Source organism: Sorex araneus, chromosome 3 (assembly GCF_027595985.1).
Source record: "Sorex araneus isolate mSorAra2 chromosome 3, mSorAra2.pri, whole genome shotgun sequence".
Classification (NCBI taxonomy): Eukaryota; Metazoa; Chordata; class Mammalia; order Eulipotyphla; family Soricidae; genus Sorex; species Sorex araneus.
Window position 1 is genome coordinate 185,713,293 of NC_073304.1, and position 19,811 is coordinate 185,733,103.

Here is a 19,811-nt window from a genome sequence, read left to right on the forward strand (position 1 = left end):
CCAAGGCTGGAAGGATAATACAGTGAGCAACAGGCTTGCTGTGGTGGCTGATCCCCAGCACCACATATGGACTCCCAAGCATTATTAGGAGTCATCCCTGAGCATATTGGGCCAGCTAGATAGTACAGTGAGGAAGGTGCTTGCCTTGCATGTAGCCAACCCAGATTCGATCCCAGGAACCCCAAATAGACCACCAAGCCTGCTGAGTGATCCCTGATACAGAGCCAGGGGTAAACCTAAGCAGAGCCTGTGCGCCCCCACCTCCAAATAGGGATCTGGAGAGAAAGCACAGCAGATTAGGCTCTTGCCTTGCATGTGGCCAACATGGTTTCCATCTTCAACACCCCATGTGGTCCCCCAAGTCCCACCAGAATTGTATTTTGAGCACAGAGTTAGGAGTAAGCCCCAAGGACTGTAGGGTATGGCCCAGAAACAAAAAAAAATGTATCAAATCAAACCTTTCTCCAAATTGGAAGAAATAGGCATAAAATATGTGATGAGGGGCCAGAAAGATAATACAGCAGGTAGGGCACTTGCTTTGCACATGGCTGACCCAGGTTCGATCCCAGCATCCCATATACTCCCCCATACTAAGTGCAGAGCCAAGAGTAAATCCTAAGTAATGCTGGTGTGATACCCTCAAAATTTATATAAACAAATTTATATATGTATATATGTTTTTTTTTATATATTTTGGGCTAAAAAGAAAAGTGGGGATGGGGGACAGACATGCAATCTTTTAATAAAAGGGGACCTATGAGTTAACCGGAACAATAGTACAGTACAGGTATGGTGCTTGCCTTGCATGTGGCCTACCCTGGCATCTCATATAGTCCCCCAAGTCCGCCAGTAGTGATCCCTGAGCAGAGACCCAAGAGTAAGCCCTGAGCACCAATGGGTGTGGGCCAAAAAGAAAAGGGTGTGTGTGGGGGGCAGACACATGATCTTTCAAAAATTTTGGGGGCGGTTAACAGATTGAACCCAGAATCTTGCCAGAGTAAGACATATCTATTCGATCACTGAGCTACGCCCCTGGCCCCTCACAATCATATTTTCTACTTCCATTCTCCTTGTTGGCTCCAACTCCTGGCACCTAGCCCTTCCTCATATCAAGTGTTATGGAGAAATAGGTAAAATGAGGGGCCTGAGTGATAGAACAGTGGGTAGGGTGATTGCTTTGCACACACCCAACTCAGGTTCAATCCCTGACATTCCATATGGCCCCCTGAGCACTATCAGGAGTAATTTCTGAGTGTAGAACCAGGAGTAATCAGTAATCCCTGAGCATTGAAAGGGAGTGGCAAAAAAAAAAAAAAAAGAATGGAGCTTGTCAGGTGAGTGCTCATACTGAGAAATTCTAGCACAGATACTATTACCTGAAGGAGCAGCTCTCATAGGTTGCTGCTAACAGGGAATCAAACAGGTGTCAATCTTTTTCAGCTGGTTGCTTGGTTTACATAAGAAACCAGAAATCCAGACTTCTCTGAAATATCCAAAATGTAAAAGTAGTAAACATTCAAATTAAGAACTTCACAAGCCAACAACATGGAAGAAACCAAATATCAGTTGCAACCTCTGATACTGTCAAGTGCTTGTGTTTTCATCTCGATATTTTCACATAATGTGCAGACTTAGGTGCACATACTATCATTAGCTTTGTTTTACAGACAGGGAAACTCAGAGCAGTTTTTTTTTTCTTTTTGGGTCACACCTGGCGATGCTCAGGGGTTACTCCTGGCTCTGCACTCAGGAATTACTCCTGGAGGTGCTCGGGGGACCATATGGGATGCTGGGAATCAACCCGGGTCGGCCGAGTGCAAGGCAAACGCCCTGCCTGCTGTGCTATTGCTCCAGCCTCATAACTCAGAGCAGTTTTGTGCCCTGTCAAAAGTTTGAAGAGCAGGCTAGAAATAGTACAGAGGCTAAGGTGCTTGCCTTGTATCAGGCTGAGTCCGGTTCAAGTCAGTCCTATATCCCATAAGGTCCCTAAAGCTCTGCCATGACTGACTCAAGCACAGAGCCAGGAGTAGTCCCTGAGCACCACCAGGTATGGCTCAACATCCCCATTCCCCCCAAAAGTTTGAGTTCCAAAGCTAGAACTTGAATGAAAATGTGTTTTCTGGGATTTTTTTGAGGGGTGGGTAGGGTAGAATTCCTTTTTGAGTGGGAGGATTATTCCCAGCAGTGCTCAGGGAACCATGCAGGGGTTAGGATTAAATCTGGGGCTCTAGCATGGACCATGCTCCTGCACCATGGTCTAGCCTTTTGAGCCATTTCCCTGGCCCTCAAATGAAGGTTTTCAAGTAGGTTTTTTTTGTTTGTTTGTTTGTTTGTTTTTTGCTTTTTGGGTCACACCAGGCGATGCACAGGGCTTACTCCTGGCTCTGCACTCAGGAATTGCTCAGGAGACCATATGGGATGCTGGGAATCGAACCCTGGTAGGCCGCGTGCAAGGCAAACGCCCTACCCACTGTGCTATTGCTCCAGGCCCTCAAGTAGTTTTTTTCCCTCGTTATAAGTACATCCTTTTAGAAATAACTGTTTTTTTTATCCTAAAGATAGTTAGCACAAAAAAAGACTATAGAAACAGAAAAGTGAAACAAAACTGTCACAAGTCCAAAATAAGCACTACTAATAGGTATATTTTCTTTTAGGAAAAAATTCACTTTCAACAATGTTATGTACCTACGTCTTACAAGACACAGTTCCTACCTTCAGAAAATTCCCAGTGTAGGGGGAAGAGAGGGATCTAAGCAGACTGAGCACATACTTTGCATGCTGGAAGCGCGGATCTGATCTTGAGCACTGCTGTAAGGGGCCCCCTATCTTTGTTCCATTTTATTGGGGGCTCGGGTGTTGATACATAAAGGAGTTTCTTAAAGAAGCCAAATAATGAATAAACTGATAGAACATTTTACATGGACCCAAGGCCTCAGTGCTCAGGCCCACTGACCTTCTCCCCCAGAAATGGGAGGACTGGATTCCTCCTAAATTATTAAGAGACAGAGATGATAGGACTTGAGAATGCCGCTTCACTCTCAAATCAACTGAGTGAGCCTCAGGTCTCCCGAGGTTAAGGAAAGGGGTCTTCCGGGGGCAAATGGTATGTGGCATCCAGGAAAATGACCAGGGTCCCGACGCTTGTGAAGATGATGAAGATCCACAGGAAGAGGCGGTCCACTACCATGGCCACAAATTGCCAGTCCTCCTTCAGCTGTGGGTAGGCAGAGGGCACCGGTTCAGAACTTCCAGAGCCCTGTACCCACCCTGGTCCTCCTTTGGTGAGGATGAGTTTCAGAACAGACCCTATCTGAACCATGGCAAGGAATAGAATGTAAACAACGTCTGAAAGCAGAGGGTAGGGCCAATTAAAGCAAACTTCCAATTAGAAATAGAGTGCTATGAGTGGGACTTGAGTTTGCAGGTTCTTGGGTCCATCCTCATCGAACTTACCGCATCCTGATCCTCCTGTTCCTGAAGTTGTCTAGCGATGAAGCTGATTGAAGAGATGACTTCCCGCAGCTCAGGAGGTAGGCCTACAGCCCGGTTAGGGGTATCAATAAATGACCGCAGATCGGGGGCAGACAATTCAGGTTGGAACCTGAAAGAGGTTAGCTGTTTGGTTGCATCCTGGTACTTAAACACAAGCTATATCAGTGTTCTATACCCGATCCAGGGCCTCCCTCCATCACCCTGCCAGTTTTCAAAACCTAAGTGATCTTTTATGGTTCTCAGTACCAGTGACCTCTCCAATTTTCTGAAATTCCTTACATCCTTCTGAACATAGTTCCCACCTTTCTGCAAAGTGATCAGCAGAATAATTACAATGCCCATGATGCTCAAGAACAGCATCTTGCAGATTAGCTCGCTGGCCTGTGCACAGTATTCTGGGAATTGTAGTTCCCCCTCTCCCTCTCAGCATGATGAGGAATAAGTACTACCTATTGGGTTTCGTGAAGAGAAAATCATTTAGCGGCTTCCTTATGAAATATTCATCTGTACCCCGACCCCAGCCACTTCCTAGAGAATCCTTGAGAGCAGGAAGAGGTGGCTCTGTCATCTGGTCCCTCTCAGGTTTGGGCCTCTTCAGACCCAGGTACTGAGGAAGTTTTTGGATGAAGATCTAAAAAATAGAAGAGGCATGTTGGATAGGAGTCCAATGCTCTTCGACTTAAAAGCGAAGCAGTTAACACCCCCCACTCCTCACTCCCTTTGTACTAGCTGTATCTGTACAGAGCAATATAAACAATGAAATACAATCCTTGTTATAAGAGCCCTTAAATGGGTGAATGGGCTAGAAAGATAGTGCAGGGGTTAAGGTGCTTGTCTTGTTAACAGGTTGGGAACAGGTTGACCCTGTTTCAGATCTCAAACATTGCATAGGGTCCCCCCAATACTACCAAGAGAAAGCCCTGAGCACAGCCTGATATGGTGAAAGCAAACAAAAATAAGTCAACCTAACTGAAAACAGATCTCTGGGAACTTCTATATTGATATACCTAAGGCCCTGAGACTCATGATGGGCAGGACTGGTGATAGTATGGGGATCTAGGAAATTATTATGATGGGAAATAAACTTGTGCAAAATTTCAATACCCATCCGGTTCTGGTACTTCAATACTCTACCAGCAATTGTAGGTCTTCTTGAGGTGTGTGAAACAGAAGGTTGACATTGTCTGAAGGGAAGAACAATACCTGGACAAAAAGCCAACTACTAAGACAGAGTAATACAATTTGGAAATCTTACCTGATGAATCCAAAAGGGCATTTGGTGAGTGTGGGGTGAACGGTGATGCAGATTGAGCACTAAGACACTAAGGATGACTGAGAAGGTAACAAGGACCATAGTAAACATGAGGTACTTAATAATGATAGGGACAGACAGGGAGGTCTCAGGCACTTTGTCTGCCAGCAGCAACAGGAACACAGTCAGGGTCAGCAGGGCGAAGATGGAGAGGCCCATCTTCTCTCCTAAGGGGCCAGGAACAAAGGGAAAGGCAAAAGGGTTAGATTTTTACCAAAAGGCAACCTTAGTATTTGGTTCTCCTGGGTTCAGTTCCCAGTATCCCATATGGTCCCCAGAGCACTGCTAGGAGTAATTCCTGAGCTCGGAGCCAGGAGTAACTCCTGATACTGCCCGTTGTCTTCCCTATTTTATAAATGATAACTCCATCTTTCTTGTTGTCTTAGGCCAAAGTCCCTTGAGTTATTCTCAGCAGCCACTCTCTCTTTCATGTCATATTCAATCCATAGCAAATTGTACGGACTCTATTTTCAAAATATATTTGAATCTTGTGACTTAATACATTAACCACTGTCACGCTGGTCTAAACCACCATTAACTCAGGTCTAATTTATAAAGAATCTATTTCAGAGCTGGAGCAATAGTACATGGGTAGGGTGCTTGCCTTGCATATGGCCAAGCTAGGTTTGATCTCCGGTATTTCAAGCACCACCAGAAGTGATTCCTGAGTGCAGAGCCAGTAGTAAGCCCTGAATATTTCTGGGTGTAGTTCCAAAACAAACAAAAAATGTAAAGCATGGACTGAAACAATAGTACTGTGGGTAGGGCACTCTTCTTGCACATAGCCAACCAGGGTTTGATCCCTGGCACCACATAATGATCTGCCAAGCCTGCCAAAAGGGATCGCTGGTGCAGAGCCAAGTTAAACCCTGAGCACTGTCCAGTGTGGCCCAAAATCCAATAAACTAATTAATTAATTAAAATGTAAAGCAGGAGAATGGAGAGAGAGTACAGTGAATAGGTGCCTGCCTTGTATGCAGTCAACCCAGGTTCAATCCCCATCACCCCATATGGTCCACCAAGTCCTCTAAGAGCGATTCCTGAGTGCAGAACCAAGAGTAGGAATAAGCACGGAACACAAGATAGATGTGGCCCCCTCCCCCTCAAAAAATGTAAAGCAGGGAACTCGAAAGATAATACAAGGAGTAAGGAGCTTATCTTGCATAAGGTGGACTGAGGTTCAATCTCCAGCAACCTATGTGATCCCCTGAGCCCCTCCAGAAATGATCCCTGAGCACAGAGCCAGGAGTATGCCCTGAACACTGCTGGGTATGGTCCAAAAATAGCACTGTAGCACTATAGCACTGTCATCCTGTTCAACAATTTGCTCACAATTTGTGAGACTTGTTACTGGTTTTGGCACATTGAATATACCACGAGTAGCTTGCCAGGCTCTGCCATGCGGGTGGGATACTCTCGGTAGCTTGCCAGGCTCTCCGAGAGAGATGGAAGAATTGAACCCAGATTGGCCGGGTGCAAGGCAGATGCCCTGCCTGCTGTGCTATTGCTCTTTTACACCAGATTTCTCAACCAGGGTGAAATCACGTGAATAGGGAGATCACAGCACAAGACTGGGTAGCCAACCAGTAGGATGGGGGTGGGGGTGGAAGTGGGGGTAGGTGTGTAGCACAGGAAGAAAACAAGTTTGGAGTGTTTCATCTCTTCATTTCCTGTTTTTCTCTCTTATTTCATTCAATTAAATTAGTTATTTCTTTTTGGTTTTGGTTTTTGGGTCACACCTGGAGGTGCTCAGGGCTTACTCCTGGCTATGCGCTCAGGGATCACTCCTCACAGGCTTGGGGAACTGTATGTGGTGCAGGAAATCTAACCCAGGTCAGTTGCAGGCAGGGCAAGCACCTACCTCTCAGGCCCTACCTTGACCATTTCTTACATATACAAGGCACAGTCCCTCTGGGTTTTTGCATTTACTGTTTTGTTGTCGTCCCAAGGATGAACCCTAGATTTGACCTTCACAGTAGGAAGTGAGGCATGGTCTAACAACTGACCCACATTCCCAGCCCTGCATATCTCTTTATTCTTCCTGGTACATTTTGCCCCTAGATATCTGCCACGGTTATTCTTACTTTTTCTTTCTTGCTCAAATATTGACCAGGGGCTGGAGAGAAAACTCAAAGGGCTTTGAGCACAGCTTTGAGTGCAGGCTTTAATCCCAGGCTGCTCAGGGGACCATGTGGGGTTCCAGGGATGGAATCTTGAACCCAAGTCTGGCAAACACTCTATCTGCCATACTATTGCTCAGGCCCCTGATAGGATTTTTTTTTTTTAATTTCTTTTGGGATCACACCTGGTGATTACTTCGGTCCCTCCCTGATAGTAGTTTTAAAGGAAAAAACTGATAAGGAGGAAAATTAATTCAGAAAATGGAATGGGAGGGTGAGAATGGTGGAAGGGGTTACAATTTACAAACAGGGTGGGGGTGCTGGAGCGATAGTACAGCAAGCAGGGTGCTTGTCTTGCATGCAGCAGAACTTGGTTTGAGGTTCAATCCCTGGCAGCTCATATGGTCCTTTGAGCACCACCAGGAGTAATCCCCTGAGGTCAGAGCCAGGAGTTAAGTCCTTGCAGGCTCAGGAGACCATATGGGGAGCTGGGGATCAAACCTCAGTTGGCAACCTGCAAAGTAAGCATTCCACCAGCTGTACTACCTTTCCGGCCCCATGAAGGATTTTTTGTGGGTTTTTTTTTTTTTTTTTTTGCTTTTTGGGTCACACCCAGCAATGCACAAGGGTCACTCCTGGCTCATGCACTCAGGAATCACCCCGGCGGTGCTCAGGGGACCATATGGGATGCTGGGATTTGAACCCGGGTCAGCCGCGTGCAAGGCAAAGCCCTACCCGCTGTGCTATCACTCCAGCCCCCCCATGAAGGATTTTTTTAGAGGTGTATAAGATGGTGGATTTTATTTTCATTATTGGGAGGAGGGTTGGAAGGCTGGGTCATACCTAGTGATTCTCAGGGCTTACTCTTCGCTCTGTGGAAATCAACTCTCTGTTACACTGATTGATACTAACTGGGTTTGGAATAGCAATTTAGTATTTGCGTATGTTAGCCAAATAATTTAAAATCTCAGTCAGGGTGGCAAGAGAATATGTATAGGAGTTAAGGAGTTAAGTTGCTTTTGGATGGGGTTGACCCCTGTCAATCCCTAGCACCAGGTACCCAGAGTACCCAGAGTACCCAGGTACCCTGAGTACCCCTGGGAGTGACACATCTACTTCAGCAAGAGCTGGGAATAGCCTCCAGGCACCACCCAGTGTGGCTCAAAAACAAAACAAAAACTGTCCTTAGCCTCTTATTCTCCTCTATAACAAGTCCATATTAATCTCACAGTAGTTCAGGGACTCAAAGGTATCTGTAAAGTGAAGAAAGAAGTACGTAATTAAAAGGGGAATTAGAAAGGCAGAGTTGTTTACGTTCAGGAGTTTGTTGTTCAGAAGACCAGAGGTGCCAAAGATGAGAGAGTAGAATTCTTTTTTTCGGTGGCGGGAGGCAGGCCACACTTGAGATGTCAGGGCCTACTCCTGACTGTGTGTATAAGGATCACTCCTGGAGGTACTCGGGGGGAACATATACAGTGCCAGGAATCCAGTTGGATCAGCAGAAGGCAAAGCAAATGCTTTAACCCTTGTACTATTCCTCTGGCCTGTAAGAAGCTAGGAATCTAAAGAGAAGAGTTCTGAAATTAAAAGGTGAAGAGAGGGAAAAGAAAAGTAGGTAACCAGGAGAGGCAGAACCAGAGATAAGAGGGAAAACTTGTATCTAGATGGAAAGACGGGGTTAAAGGGAAAACATTTCTTTTCTCTTTTTTTTCTTTTCTTCTCTCTCTCTTTTGTTTTTGTTTTGGGGGCATACCCAGTAATATTCAGAGGACCATATGGATGCCAGTGATCAAATTCCGGTTCGTGTGCAAGGCAAATGTCCTACCCGCTATATCCTGCTCTGGTCCTGAAAACATGTTATCTGAAACACATTGCTTAAGCACAATAGCTTTGGTTAGCAGGAAAACCTTGTCTGGATTAAAGAAGAGGAAGAATGAAGATGAGGTGGGGGTGGAAAGAAGACTTCTCCCCTTACCTGCATCTGGTGGCAGGTAGAAGACAATGATGGCCAGGAGCGTGATGAGGATGCATGGGGCAATGACATTGACGAGGTAGAAGAGAGGCTTCCGGCGAATAATGAGGTAGAAGATGACTTCTTGATGCTTGCCTTTGCCCCCTCCCCTGGGATCCACCAGATGCTGGATTAGCCGAGAAGGTTTGTGGATAATCTCCCATTGGCCATTTTCTGTAAATAAAAGGGGAAAGCAAAAGGAGAGGACACAGACGTGGAACCTATCCTTGTGGTGCAAGAATGACTTGTTCTGGGGCTGGAGCAATAGCACAGTGGGTAGGGCGTTTGCCTTGCATGCGGCTGACCCGAGTTTGATTCCCAGCATCCCATATGGTCCCCTGAGCACTGCCAGGGGTAATTCCTGAGTGAAGAGCCAGGAGTAACCCCTGTGCATCGCCGGTGTGACCCAAAAACAAAACAAAAAAAAGAATGACTTGTTCTGGGGCTGGAGCGATAGCACAGTGGGTAGGGCATTTGCCTTGCACTCGACCAACCTGGGTTCAAATCCCAGCATCCCATATGGTCCCCTGAGCACCGCCAGGAGTAATTCCTGAGTTTAGAGCCAGGAATAACCCCTGTGCATTGCCGGGTGTGACCCAAAAAGCAAGAAAAAAAAAAAAGCTTGTTCTGTCGCATCCTAGAATAGGGAGGACTGATGTGATAAGAAACTGTGGACAGTAGGCTATAAATCTATCTCTAATAAACTTGAATACACCTCAATTTCCGTATCTAATAAAAACAGTCATACCTAGCTTGCTGACACCATAGGTTGTATTTGATATATCAGTCTGTTAGGAGAGAGGTTAGGGGGCTGGAGCGAGAGCACAGAGGATACAGCTTTTGCCTTGCACGCGGCCGACCCCGGGTTCAATTCCCAGCATCCCATATGGCCCCCTGAACACTGCCAGGAGTAATTCCTGAGTGAATGAGCCAGAAGTAACTCCTGTGCATTGCTGGGTATGACCCAAAAAGAAAAAAAAAAAAAAGGAGAGAGGGAGAGAGGTTAGGAGGGATGGTTATGAGAGCCTTGCCTACTCACCAATGAAGGTACCTTCATGAAGGTGTATTTCCTGCTGCTCTTGCCCATCAGGACCAAAGCCAGTCTGCAGGCTGATTTCTGAACTATCATAGCTGTAGGAGCTGAACACCATGGTACAGTTCTGCCAGTCGAAGGGGAAGTAGGTGACCTGCATGGATAGGGAAATCACTGGAGCTGCCAGACAACTGGCCAGGCCTGGAGAGTTTGGCAGTTATTGGGAAGGTCACATAGCAGACAGGAATCAGAGGAAACGGGGACACCAGGGAGTTAGGGATCAGCAAAAGAAAGGTTACAGGGATAGAGGAATAGGAAGAGTAGGGGAGGCTAAAAATGTTAAAAGGTTAAAAAATGAAGAGGAACCATTGAGGAGGGTTGCAAAAAAAGCGTACAGAGGAGATGGAACTCCAGGAAAAATTAGAAGGGCAAAAGAGATGTGAGAGTAATGAGCTAAGAGAGGTGGGATGGGAAGCCTGAGTCAGGTTGTCAGAGGAAAAAGGAAGTTTCTAAGAGAGCCATTAGTTTCCTAGGAGACGGTAGGAGACCTGGATGCTGCAGCTGCTGCGGTAGACGCCTGGGGGCTGCCAGCGCACGGACCCATCAGGGGACACCACGACGTTAATGTCCAGAGCAACGTCAAAATTGCCGTCATTGCTGCAGGAAAAGAATCTTCGCTCATCTGGGACCAGGCGCGGTCCTGGAGGCCCCGCCCTACATGAGTCCCCGCCTCACATGAGTCCCCGCCTCATTCCCGGGTTTTGAGAAAATCCTACTTGTTTAGGAGCACGATGTCTGGAAGCCACACGGCACTGGCTGGAAGGCGGAGTGAATCAATACCCTCGTGTTGCGCAGGGTCCCAGCTAAGTCTGTAGTCTTTCCACTCCTAGGGAAGCAGAGACCGAGGAGCCGTCTGGGAGGAGGATATTTGAGAAGGGATAGCAAGGGGGAAGCAGTACAGTCGGGTGTGTGTGTGTAGGTCTGGGGGTGTTTCTCATTCCGGTTTCACCCGCACTAGCTGGGATCTCGTAAACTAAATTCCTCTTCCCTCTTTATGGTACCCATTTTTTTTTTAATGTCTAAAATAAAATTGCGTTAGCTGTTGTCTAAAACAGTGTTTTCAAATTGCCATCTGAATCAAATTTGAGACCTCAAATCAGTGTTAAAACATATTTTAAGCACTGCCGGGTGTGGCCCCAGAACCAAAAAAACAAAACATTTTAAAGGCCAGAGAGCAGCCACACCTGGCTGTACTCAGTAGTTACTACTGGCTACTGGCTCTGTGATCAGAGATCACTGCTGACAGTGCTCGGGGAACCATGTGTGCTGCCACGATTGAACTCGGGTTAGCTACCCACTGTACTATTGCTCCAGCTCAAAAAAAAAAAAAGAAAGAATTTTTTTTTTTAAATGGGGACCTGGAGAGATAATACAGGGGTCATGGCACTTGACCTGTGCACTTGTCATGTGGCAGATCCCCCACTCTGGAGCAACGCCCTCCAAGCACAGGACCTGGAGTAGTCACCAAGCATTGTCCAGAGTGGCCCAAAACTCTCTCCCAAATAAAAAAAAATAAAAATTTTATTTTATTCAAGTATAGGGCTGGAGAGCCTTGCCGCTGAGTAGGAGGAGTCAGAGAGAACACAGAGATGCATGAAGTTCAATTCCGTTAGTAGAAATGTTAATTGCTTTCCGAAGCTTCTATTCAGTTGTTTTTGTTTTATTGTTTGGTTGGTTTGGGGGTTGTTTGTATGTTTTGTTTTGGGGGCCAAACCCAGCAGTGCTTATTCCTTCTTCCTGACTCTAGCCCAAGGGACTGAAATGGGGTCCCGGGATTGAAACTGGGTAGGCCGCGTGCAAGGCAAGCGCCCTAACTTACTGTACTATCGCTCCAGCCCCCGTTTCTGTTTTAAAGACTATTTTCTGAGGTCTCGATGCAAAAAAAATAGTCTTACTGCGCAAGACATTCAAGAAACTTGTCGGAAAGGGGCAGCAGATCGCCTTCCACCCCCGCGGGGTCTCCGTACCAGATCTAAGTACACCTTTGTGCTCATCTCCTCATCTTTCTCGTTCTAAAAGGGAAAAATTTAAAGGGTAAAGATGATGTGAGTGGAGAGAAATAAGCGGGCTGGACAGTCTATTGCTCTCTAGAAAAAAACATACTTTGACAGCCACCCTCTTAGGTCCAAGCCCCGCCCCCTCGAAGTTATCTTTATTTAAGCACCGCCTCCATTTCAGAAACTTTCAAGTAGACTTTACTAAATTGAAGATTCAAACCACCAGTCTCGCCTCTGTACGATCTTCCCCTAATTCTACCCGGAACCTTTTGCACAATTCGTGATTCACCCAACCCTGAATCTCTGCCGGACGTAGTTTACTGACCCGCTCAGCGACCAAGCTCCGCCCACCCCCTGACCGGGCCTTTAATGCCCTTCTATTCAAGTCCATCTGCAAAAGCTCTACTTTAGGCTCCGCCCACAGACCTTCGGCACCCTATCTGATTTTTCTTTGACCTGTCCTCTAGCCACGCCCCCACCTCTCATTGGTCTGTTAACAGCCTGGTCCCGCCCTCTCGCTCTTGCCCCGCCTAAAGCCACGCACCGGGGCTGTTCTGTAGGCCTGACCTCAATTCCCCGCATGGAACCTCACCAGGCTGATTAGTTGCGACAGGCTAAGACCAATGCTGACCCCGACGCGGTCTCCCACCTCCCGCGCTGGTCGCACCGAGCTATCATAACCCGAGAAGAGATTTTCTCGGAGTCGACCCTCCGCCTCCGGACCGATGATGCCTGGAGGGCGAGAGCACTGAGTGAAATCATGGTGGCCAGCCACAAATACTGGCCCTGTCATTGTCTCTTTGAGGTCCAGACTTACCCTGGGCGAGTGGCACCCCTAATGCCCCCAGCAACAGAAGCAGCACCCCTGGGGTCATAGTCTGGCCGCGCAGCTCAGCGGAGTTCTCTCAGTGAGCCGCCAGGACAGCCAGCTCAGGGGAAGTGACGAGCCTTTGAGGAATGTGCACCTGTTGTGAAGGGGGATGGGGGGGAGAGAGGGAGCCCCTGGGGCTTGGTACCGCCCGGAGCAACTGCCAATGCCCGCCACCCACTGATGACAGACAGCACGTGGGTTGTAAAAATTGTCTTTAATTGAGAAAGCAAGGAGTGGAAATCCAGTCCCCTAGGGCAGTGCCCGGAGATGGGTGGGGCAGGGGAGGAGTTGGGGGGATCGGTGTGGATGAGGGGAGCATTTACCCCTCTTGCATTAAGCCAGAAATAGAGCCTGAAGAAAATGACCTCCTTCCTGACCCTTTTTAGGGCCTCTCAGTCTACCTTGCCTAAGTCTGAGACTCAGAGCCTCCTAAAGCATTAGTGAGTTCCTTTTATCAGGCCTACCTCTAGCTCTCCGCATTTTTTTTTTTTTTTTTTAGAAAAACCTAGGCAGACCCTTTCTGGGTAGTAAAAACCCAGCTGAGGTTATAAGCTGTAAGGTGAAGCAGGATCTACTTAATTAGAAGCTCTGGAGGTATAATGAGGTCTAGAGATCAATTGGCCTTCACCCTTCTTGACCTGATCTGTACTGGAGAAGGGCGGTGGAGCTTACGGATAGATAGGACTCTGGGCTCTCCTTACTGGGATGGCCAAGGCTATCTCCTGTTTGTCCTTTTTGTTCTAGACCCATTACCCTAAAAACCTCAACTTTAAAGGGGACCTGGAAGGAATTCCTGCTGAGGTAGCTAAGTGTTCATATCCCCCCAACCCAGGCACAGATTCAATCAGGTCATGGTTATGTGGTCTCTTCCTCATCCCAACTTCCCTACTATGAGCCAGAATTCCTTTCAAAACTTCTCTGCCCTTCCTCACATTCTGTTTCCCTGGCAGATGCCTTCTGAGTTGCAAGAGCTAAAAAACTGCATGTGAAAATAAGGTTAGTAGTCTATAGGAAGAATAAGATTTCTTTTTAATTATTGAAAAGCAAGAATTGGTTCTTGATTTATCCTGAACTTACTTCCTTACGAATTATAACTGGATTTTTTTCCATAGCTCATCCTTTAAAAAATATCATTAGAGAATGTAGGAGATAGGGTCTAGAATTTACTCTAGAGCAATAATATGGCTATATTGGCTCCAGTCCAATCCTGGAGGGAAGGGCAAAGGATTGTGGTCTATATACTAGAGTTGAGATTCAGAAGGAAGTTTGGCTCCTGGCATCTCTTAGAACACCATACTCTGGAATTGGGTGTCTCTGGGATAAGAAGGTTAGATTTGGAATAGAGAGATAGTTCAGTGTGTGGGAGCACATGCTTTGCATGCAGGAGGTCCAGGTTTAATACTCGGCACCACATGGTTCCCCGAGCACCGCCGGGAGCGACCCCCAAGCACCCAGCCAGGAGTAGCCCCTGACCACCGGGTGTGGCCCAATTTTTTTTTTTTTAGTTAAAAAAAGAGAAAGAAAGTCAAACTTGTGGTCATCTGAGACTGGTCCTAGTTCAGGCCAAAGCCAATAGCTGGACAGGATTCAAATATAGCTTCTCTCTACTTGAAAACTAGGGGTCCGTTTGGGTCAAGGACAGAAGCCTGATGGATCCAGAACAGAGCCTAGCAGAATATCAGAATATCTGCATTCCAGTACAGAGCCCTAGTACAGAAATGGTCCTGACTGGTATGCACGGTATCTAGAACCTGTCCAGAACAAGGCAGAAGGTGGAGTCGGGAAAGAAGGAAACTAATCCTGAGCTCAAGTGGACCTATAAATCTATGGCTCAGTGGCAATGAAAAGGGCATAAGACTCCAGAACCTGGCGGAGCCTGTGCTGAGGAGTATTTATACCTTGGTTCTGTCAGTTTGGGAACCCTCCAGTGCCACCTCAGGAAAAGGCTTGGAGGGTATGTGCGTATGAAAGGAAAAAAGTGATCGGTCAAAGCTATGTTCGGTCATCCCTGCTCCAAAGGATCTACAGGTCTCGGCAGCCCCGGAAGTCACAGCCAGTCTCTAGGTTCTGTCAGAGTAGAGCACCTGGAGGGACCTGGCTACTGACGACATGAGTGTGGCAGGGGGGTAAGAGCAGGGCCAGGAAGAGGGCTGGAAGTCAGGCTGTGGTGATGGCTGGCTCAGTGCAGCTGCAGGGAGCCTTCGGTCCGGGGACTACACTTCAGGGCGCAGGGGGACTGGAAGGAGAGGTCTCAGGGACACTGTGGAGAGAAGGCTCCCGGTACATGGCCACTGTGAAAGGGAAAGAAAGAAATAAGGAAGGAGAATTAGTCAAAGAGAAACCCAGGCAGAACCAGAGCTCTGAAAGGGTGCCCTTCCCTTCCATCCCAGGATTTCTCCCCAAAACTCCAAGGACCAAAGACTTCCTGGTTTCACCTGACATTACAAGTATTCACTTAACACTTGTTGCTCCTGAGCTGTGTGTCACTAAATGTCAAGCTCTGCCTTTTAGGCAGCCCACCTTTTCTTGGATCCACACTCACCTTCCAGGAGTTTGGGCACAAAGTGGGCGGCTGCCTTGGTCTTCTTGACTCGGTTTCCCTTCATAACTCGGCCCTCCTTATCCAGGCCCAGGTACCAGGCCCGGCCAGAACGACGCTGGCGGTAGAGAGCAGAGGCATACAGGACATAGTAATTCTCAAAGACGCACTCCTTAAAGCGACACTCAGCTGTGAAATGTGGCTGAGGAGACAAAGACCCAGAAAGACACACACAGACAGAGAGACAAAAGACATCACTGGGCAGAAGTAAGCGCTGGGAAGAATAAGAAAGGATACAAGCCAGGCATTCGGGCTTGGAAGGCCAACTGCTAAGTCCATGCAGGAACAAGGAGAAAGAGAAGATGAGTCTAGCAGGCCCCTTAGGGCAAGAAACTAGATTTGGGGGTGAGGGTGGGGCTGGGAGAAGATACATTCTCTTCACTCATCTCCCCACCTCTCACCATTCCCTATCCCTAATTACTCTGAAAGTCCAGAGGAGGTAGGGTAAGAGACAGGGACCCTAAAAAGCAGGAAAAATTAGATATTCAATGAGACTGGAATGGTCAGAGATGTAGCTCTGTGGTTAGGTCACATGATGCACATATATGAAGCCTGGGTTGGATTCTCCACTTCAAAAAGAAAGAAAATGCAAACAAAAAGCAAAGAACCTAGGACTATTGGGGGTGGGGGGTGGGGATGGGGGAGGGTGCTGTTTGAGGTGAAAGCATCTGAGGGAACCCTGCAGGATGTATCCTGGTGTGGGCAGTGAGAACAGGACACCAACAGGCGTTGGAGGGAAAGGAAGTCCTGAGCTGTGATATCCTGCATCTGTGCTCGAGAAGATTGTAGCTGGGTGGAGTCCCCTTTACCCCAGGCCACTCAGCCTCGTCTCACCGAGCTGTAGAGCAGCCCCTCAGCGTTCATGGCCATGTAGTGACCCAGCTTGGCACTCTGGATGGTGACCACACGGAGCCCCACAGGGATCAGGTTGAAGTGGGCTGGGGGTGGAGAGAAGGGGGCATGAGTACCTCAGGCCTAGAACCCCCATCTGAGTTCCCCCCCAACCCAGTTCCAATGCTTCCCTTGGGAGACCAAAGAACGAACGACAGACCCTGAAGAGAGAGTAGAATGTCATTCTGTTCTGTCCCCGCTCTCCACCTCCCACCCTGGAACCGGCTTCCCCTCTCACTGTAAGAGCTGGTGTCTTCTGGGGTACCCTGGATGCTCCCGTCGGGATTCGCCTGGAGGTAGAAACCCTGGCGGCAGAACAGTTTCGTGACGATGCCTTTGAGCTGAGGCTCTGGAGGGAGAGACAATCATCTTTGAAAATGACATCTCTGTTCCCAGAAACATCCCCACACTTGGTGGAATCTGAGGAAAGGAGAATGGAGAAAGCGAGAGGGTCCCGAGGCTTCCCAGGCTTCAGTTCTCAAACCCTTTACGGCAACTGTCTCCCCAACTGAGACCCCCAGAAAAATTGGGGTGAAGGGTTCTGTCTACTACCTCTGTCAATTCAATCCATTGAAACGGTTTAGGTTTAATTCTTCAGTCAGACGGTTTAATACAGCTCAATCAGAAGGGGGGAGGGGAGGAGAGAAAAGAGGAAGGGGAGAGATCTGTCAAAAGGCAGGGCTGGGGGACACGGGAAGGATGCCAAGGGATAAAAGTGTGCGAATGTACGGGGCGGCAAGGTGACCACAGGGTAGAGGCGCCCCTCGGGAGTGATGGGCGGATTGGACCTGACGCTGACTCAGCACCTGCTGCTGCGGCGGCTGCCGCCGCTTGCTTGGCTCGGCCCTTGTCTTGGCCCAACATCCGCCTGTCTGACACTGACCCATCTGTCAGTCTGTCTGTCAGTCTGTCGGCTCACGGGGGCCCGCCCTCCCGGGGCTGCAGCCTCTCCCCTTCAGCCAGGTAATCTACCTGGGGGAATGGGGTGGGGCATTCGGTCCCAGAGCAAGGAGAAGAGGGTCGGGGAGATGGAGAGACAGGCTGAGTCACGTGGGGGCCGGGTCCCACTCAAAGGGTGGGCTGCGGACCGTACCACTGCAGGGGGGGATGGCACCTGGGGCTTCCGGGCCAGGAGCTGGAGGCAAGCGGGAGTGGGGCTAGCGGGACGCTGTCTGTCGGACCTGGACGGGGATCACGGGGATCACACGCTGACGCTTAAAACTCTCTCCTTCCCGGTCGCTGGGTCTTGGCCGACTTCTTTATAGCCCCTTGTCGGTGGTACGCCACCCCCCTCCCATGACGAACTGTGTATGAGTTCCTCCGGGCAGAGGGTGTTTGGGACCCAATTTTAGAGTCGCGTAAGGAATAATGGGGGCTGCCCGGTTCCGCTGGCCACTGGAGGAGGGCACATAGAGGGGCGTTTTGGCAAGGACACCCGGGGGACAACTGGGGTGGGAAAACTGGAGCCGAGCCAGGCAGATTCGGCCAGGAGGAACCGAGTCAAGGCGAGGAAGAGCGGGAGGAGCAGGCGGGGGCGGGGATGCCGAGGCCGCAGAAACCCTCGGGGTGACCCAGGCGGCCGGAACCCCGGGCCCCTCCACTCGGAATTGAAAGAATCGCGAGAGCCGGCACGTAGGCGGAGGACGGTGGGGGGTGGGGACTCCAGCCATGGGGGTGGGGGCGTGCAGTACTCGGGAGGCCACTTAGCCCCTGAAGCTTTCCCCTTGCCCTCGGAAGCAAGGAGACTCGGGGTGATGGGCAGAGAGGAACCTGGCCGAAACTTGGTCCTGACCCACCCTCTTTCACTTCTGCGGAGCCCCCCTCAGTCGGGCCCTATGATTGAGAATCCCAGAGTCCTTGGCCTCAACCTCCCAGGCAGAGCGACCCCGCGCTAGCCACTCACCCGGGCCGCGGTCAGGCCGCGCGGGCCGCCCCCCGCACAGTCGCACCTTGGACAGCAGGATGAGCAGCTGCTTCTGGCAAAGGGACTTGGTGCCGCGGGGACACACGCGCCGCTGCGCCGACACTGGCCGGCTGCCCCCGGGCTCACGGACCTCCCGCTTCTGCCGGATCAGGCTACTGGCCAGCGCCGCCATGGCTCCCCCGGAGGAGACACCCCCAAACCGGCAGGCGCCCGGAGCGCCCTGGACTCGCCCCCGAAGCCAGCTCACTAGGGCATGCCCTAGACGCCCAAGTCCCAGTTCACCGCCCCACCCACAGGACCTGAAGATAAAGCCCCCTGCCCACCTTCAGACCCAGCAGCCTGTGGACCTCTCAGCGGACCCACCCTCCACTTTGGCTTCCTGCTTAAAACTCCCCCTTCCAGCTGCCCAGGGTCCCTCTCCCCACTACTTCTTATCCCCGAAGCCAAGACCCTCAAAATTTCCAAGATGTGCCAGTACCCCCAGGCATGTTTCACCCTATTTCTTACAATCGGAAAAGTGTGGATTCTTTGCTCATCCACCCCTACTGGGGCGATGCCAATGTCAAGGAGGAACCCAACCTTGGTGACTTTTCCGCTGCCACCCTCTCAGTGGAGAGGATCCCCACTCTCCCCCCCCCAGCCCCCAAACTGTCTTACAATATTCAAACTATCACTCTTCAGTGACAAGGCATGCCCAGATTGAATCTCTGGATACCTTTCTCACCAGTTCACCCCCATGTCTCGTACCACAAACTGCTGAGACCCTTTCCTCACCTTGTCACCCTCCAGATCTTCTTTGAAGTCACCTCCAAATCTGCTTTTTTAGTACATATAGACAGGGATTGTCTGGAGAGCTCTGTCACCTCCAAACAAGGAGCATTTTCTATGACTGCCCCTTAATTTTCTCGGGGACAGCTGGTGCTGCTTAGATCCCACGTCCTCCAATTCAATCAGCCCCCTGAGAGAAGTGCACCCACGTTGTCACCAGTCCCCAAATGTGAACAGACCCCCCCCCCTACAAGTCAGAAACAGGGATTTCTGCAACAGAGCTTCCTCGACCTCCCCAGGATTGCCTACAGCACCCCCTCTTCCCCGACGCCCCTCAACCTGTCCTGTCTTGTTGATCCGGCGACGGGTGTAGCTGGCTCCGGCTTCAGGCTCCTCCCTCCCTGTCTCCCGCAAGGGGAGCTGCCCTCTAAGCCAGGCTAGGGGCCCCGGACCCCCAGGAAGGAATGAAGGTGTCTCCGCAGATCGCCGGCAAAGTCAGAGCACTGGGCCCGGTGGCTGGACCCAGCAGAGCGGTGGCTGCGGCGGCGGCGGCGGCGGCGGCGGCGGCTGCGGGAAGCTCCCGGGAAGCTGAGGCGGCGGCGGCGGCGGCGGCGGCGACAGGAGCTCCCCCTCCTCCGAGAGCCGGCCCGGGGGCGGGGCAGGGGGCGGAGACGCCAGGAAAGTGGGGGTGGTGAGGCTGGGCGGGTGGAACCCCGGGGTTCCTCTGAGGCAG

General features: G+C 49.9%; 2 protein-coding genes across 3 annotated transcripts; both read right to left on the minus strand.

Annotated features, from left to right (window-relative positions):
* Positions 1–1,318: 1,318 nt before the first annotated feature.
* CHRNB1 (cholinergic receptor nicotinic beta 1 subunit) lies at positions 1,319–12,900 on the minus strand. Its single transcript, XM_004604875.2, has 11 exons — positions 12,843–12,900; positions 12,618–12,757; positions 11,996–12,040; positions 10,745–10,854; positions 10,517–10,625; positions 9,975–10,122; positions 8,900–9,109; positions 4,748–4,971; positions 3,942–4,123; positions 3,454–3,601; positions 1,319–3,214 (listed from the first exon to the last, which is right to left on the minus strand). Exons 1-11 carry the CDS (start codon positions 12,898–12,900, stop codon positions 3,074–3,076), a joined length of 1,515 nt encoding a protein of 504 aa, XP_004604932.1. The 3' UTR covers positions 1,319–3,073.
* A 198-nt stretch (positions 12,901–13,098) lies between these two features.
* On the minus strand, positions 13,099–19,747 carry FGF11 (fibroblast growth factor 11). 2 transcript variants are annotated; one of them, XM_055133040.1, is made up of 5 exons: positions 18,290–19,747; positions 16,625–16,735; positions 16,330–16,433; positions 15,439–15,553; positions 13,099–15,187 (listed from the first exon to the last, which is right to left on the minus strand). In XM_055133040.1, the coding sequence occupies exons 1-5, from the start codon at positions 18,480–18,482 to the stop codon at positions 15,117–15,119; spliced, it is 594 nt and encodes a 197-aa protein (XP_054989015.1). In that variant the 5' UTR covers positions 18,483–19,747; the 3' UTR covers positions 13,099–15,116. The 2 variants fall into 2 exon arrangements, with proteins under 2 accessions (XP_054989015.1, XP_004604933.1); XM_004604876.2 differs by having other exon boundaries at positions 15,439–15,637; positions 18,290–19,739.
* Positions 19,748–19,811: the final 64 nt, after the last annotated feature.

Coding starts and splice junctions, on each gene's coding strand:
- CHRNB1 (XM_004604875.2), bottom strand. CDS start 12,900: ATGACCCCAGGGGTGCTGCTTCTGTTGCTGGGGGCATTAGGGGTGCCA. Junction 10,855..11,995: donor CAAAGGTGTACTTAGATCTG/GTACGGAGACCC, acceptor CTGCTTCCCTAG/GAGTGGAAAGACTACAGACT. Junction 4,124..4,747: donor TGCCCTTTTGGATTCATCAG/GTAAGATTTCCA, acceptor TCTATTTTTTAG/ATCTTCATCCAAAAACTTCC.
- FGF11 (XM_004604876.2), bottom strand. CDS start 18,482: ATGGCGGCGCTGGCCAGTAGCCTGATCCGGCAGAAGCGGGAGGTCCGT. Junction 16,736..18,289: donor GCGGCCTGACCGCGGCCCGG/GTGAGTGGCTAG, acceptor CTCTCCCTCCAG/AGCCTCAGCTCAAAGGCATC. Junction 16,434..16,624: donor AGAAGACACCAGCTCTTACA/GTGAGAGGGGAA, acceptor CTCCACCCCCAG/CCCACTTCAACCTGATCCCT.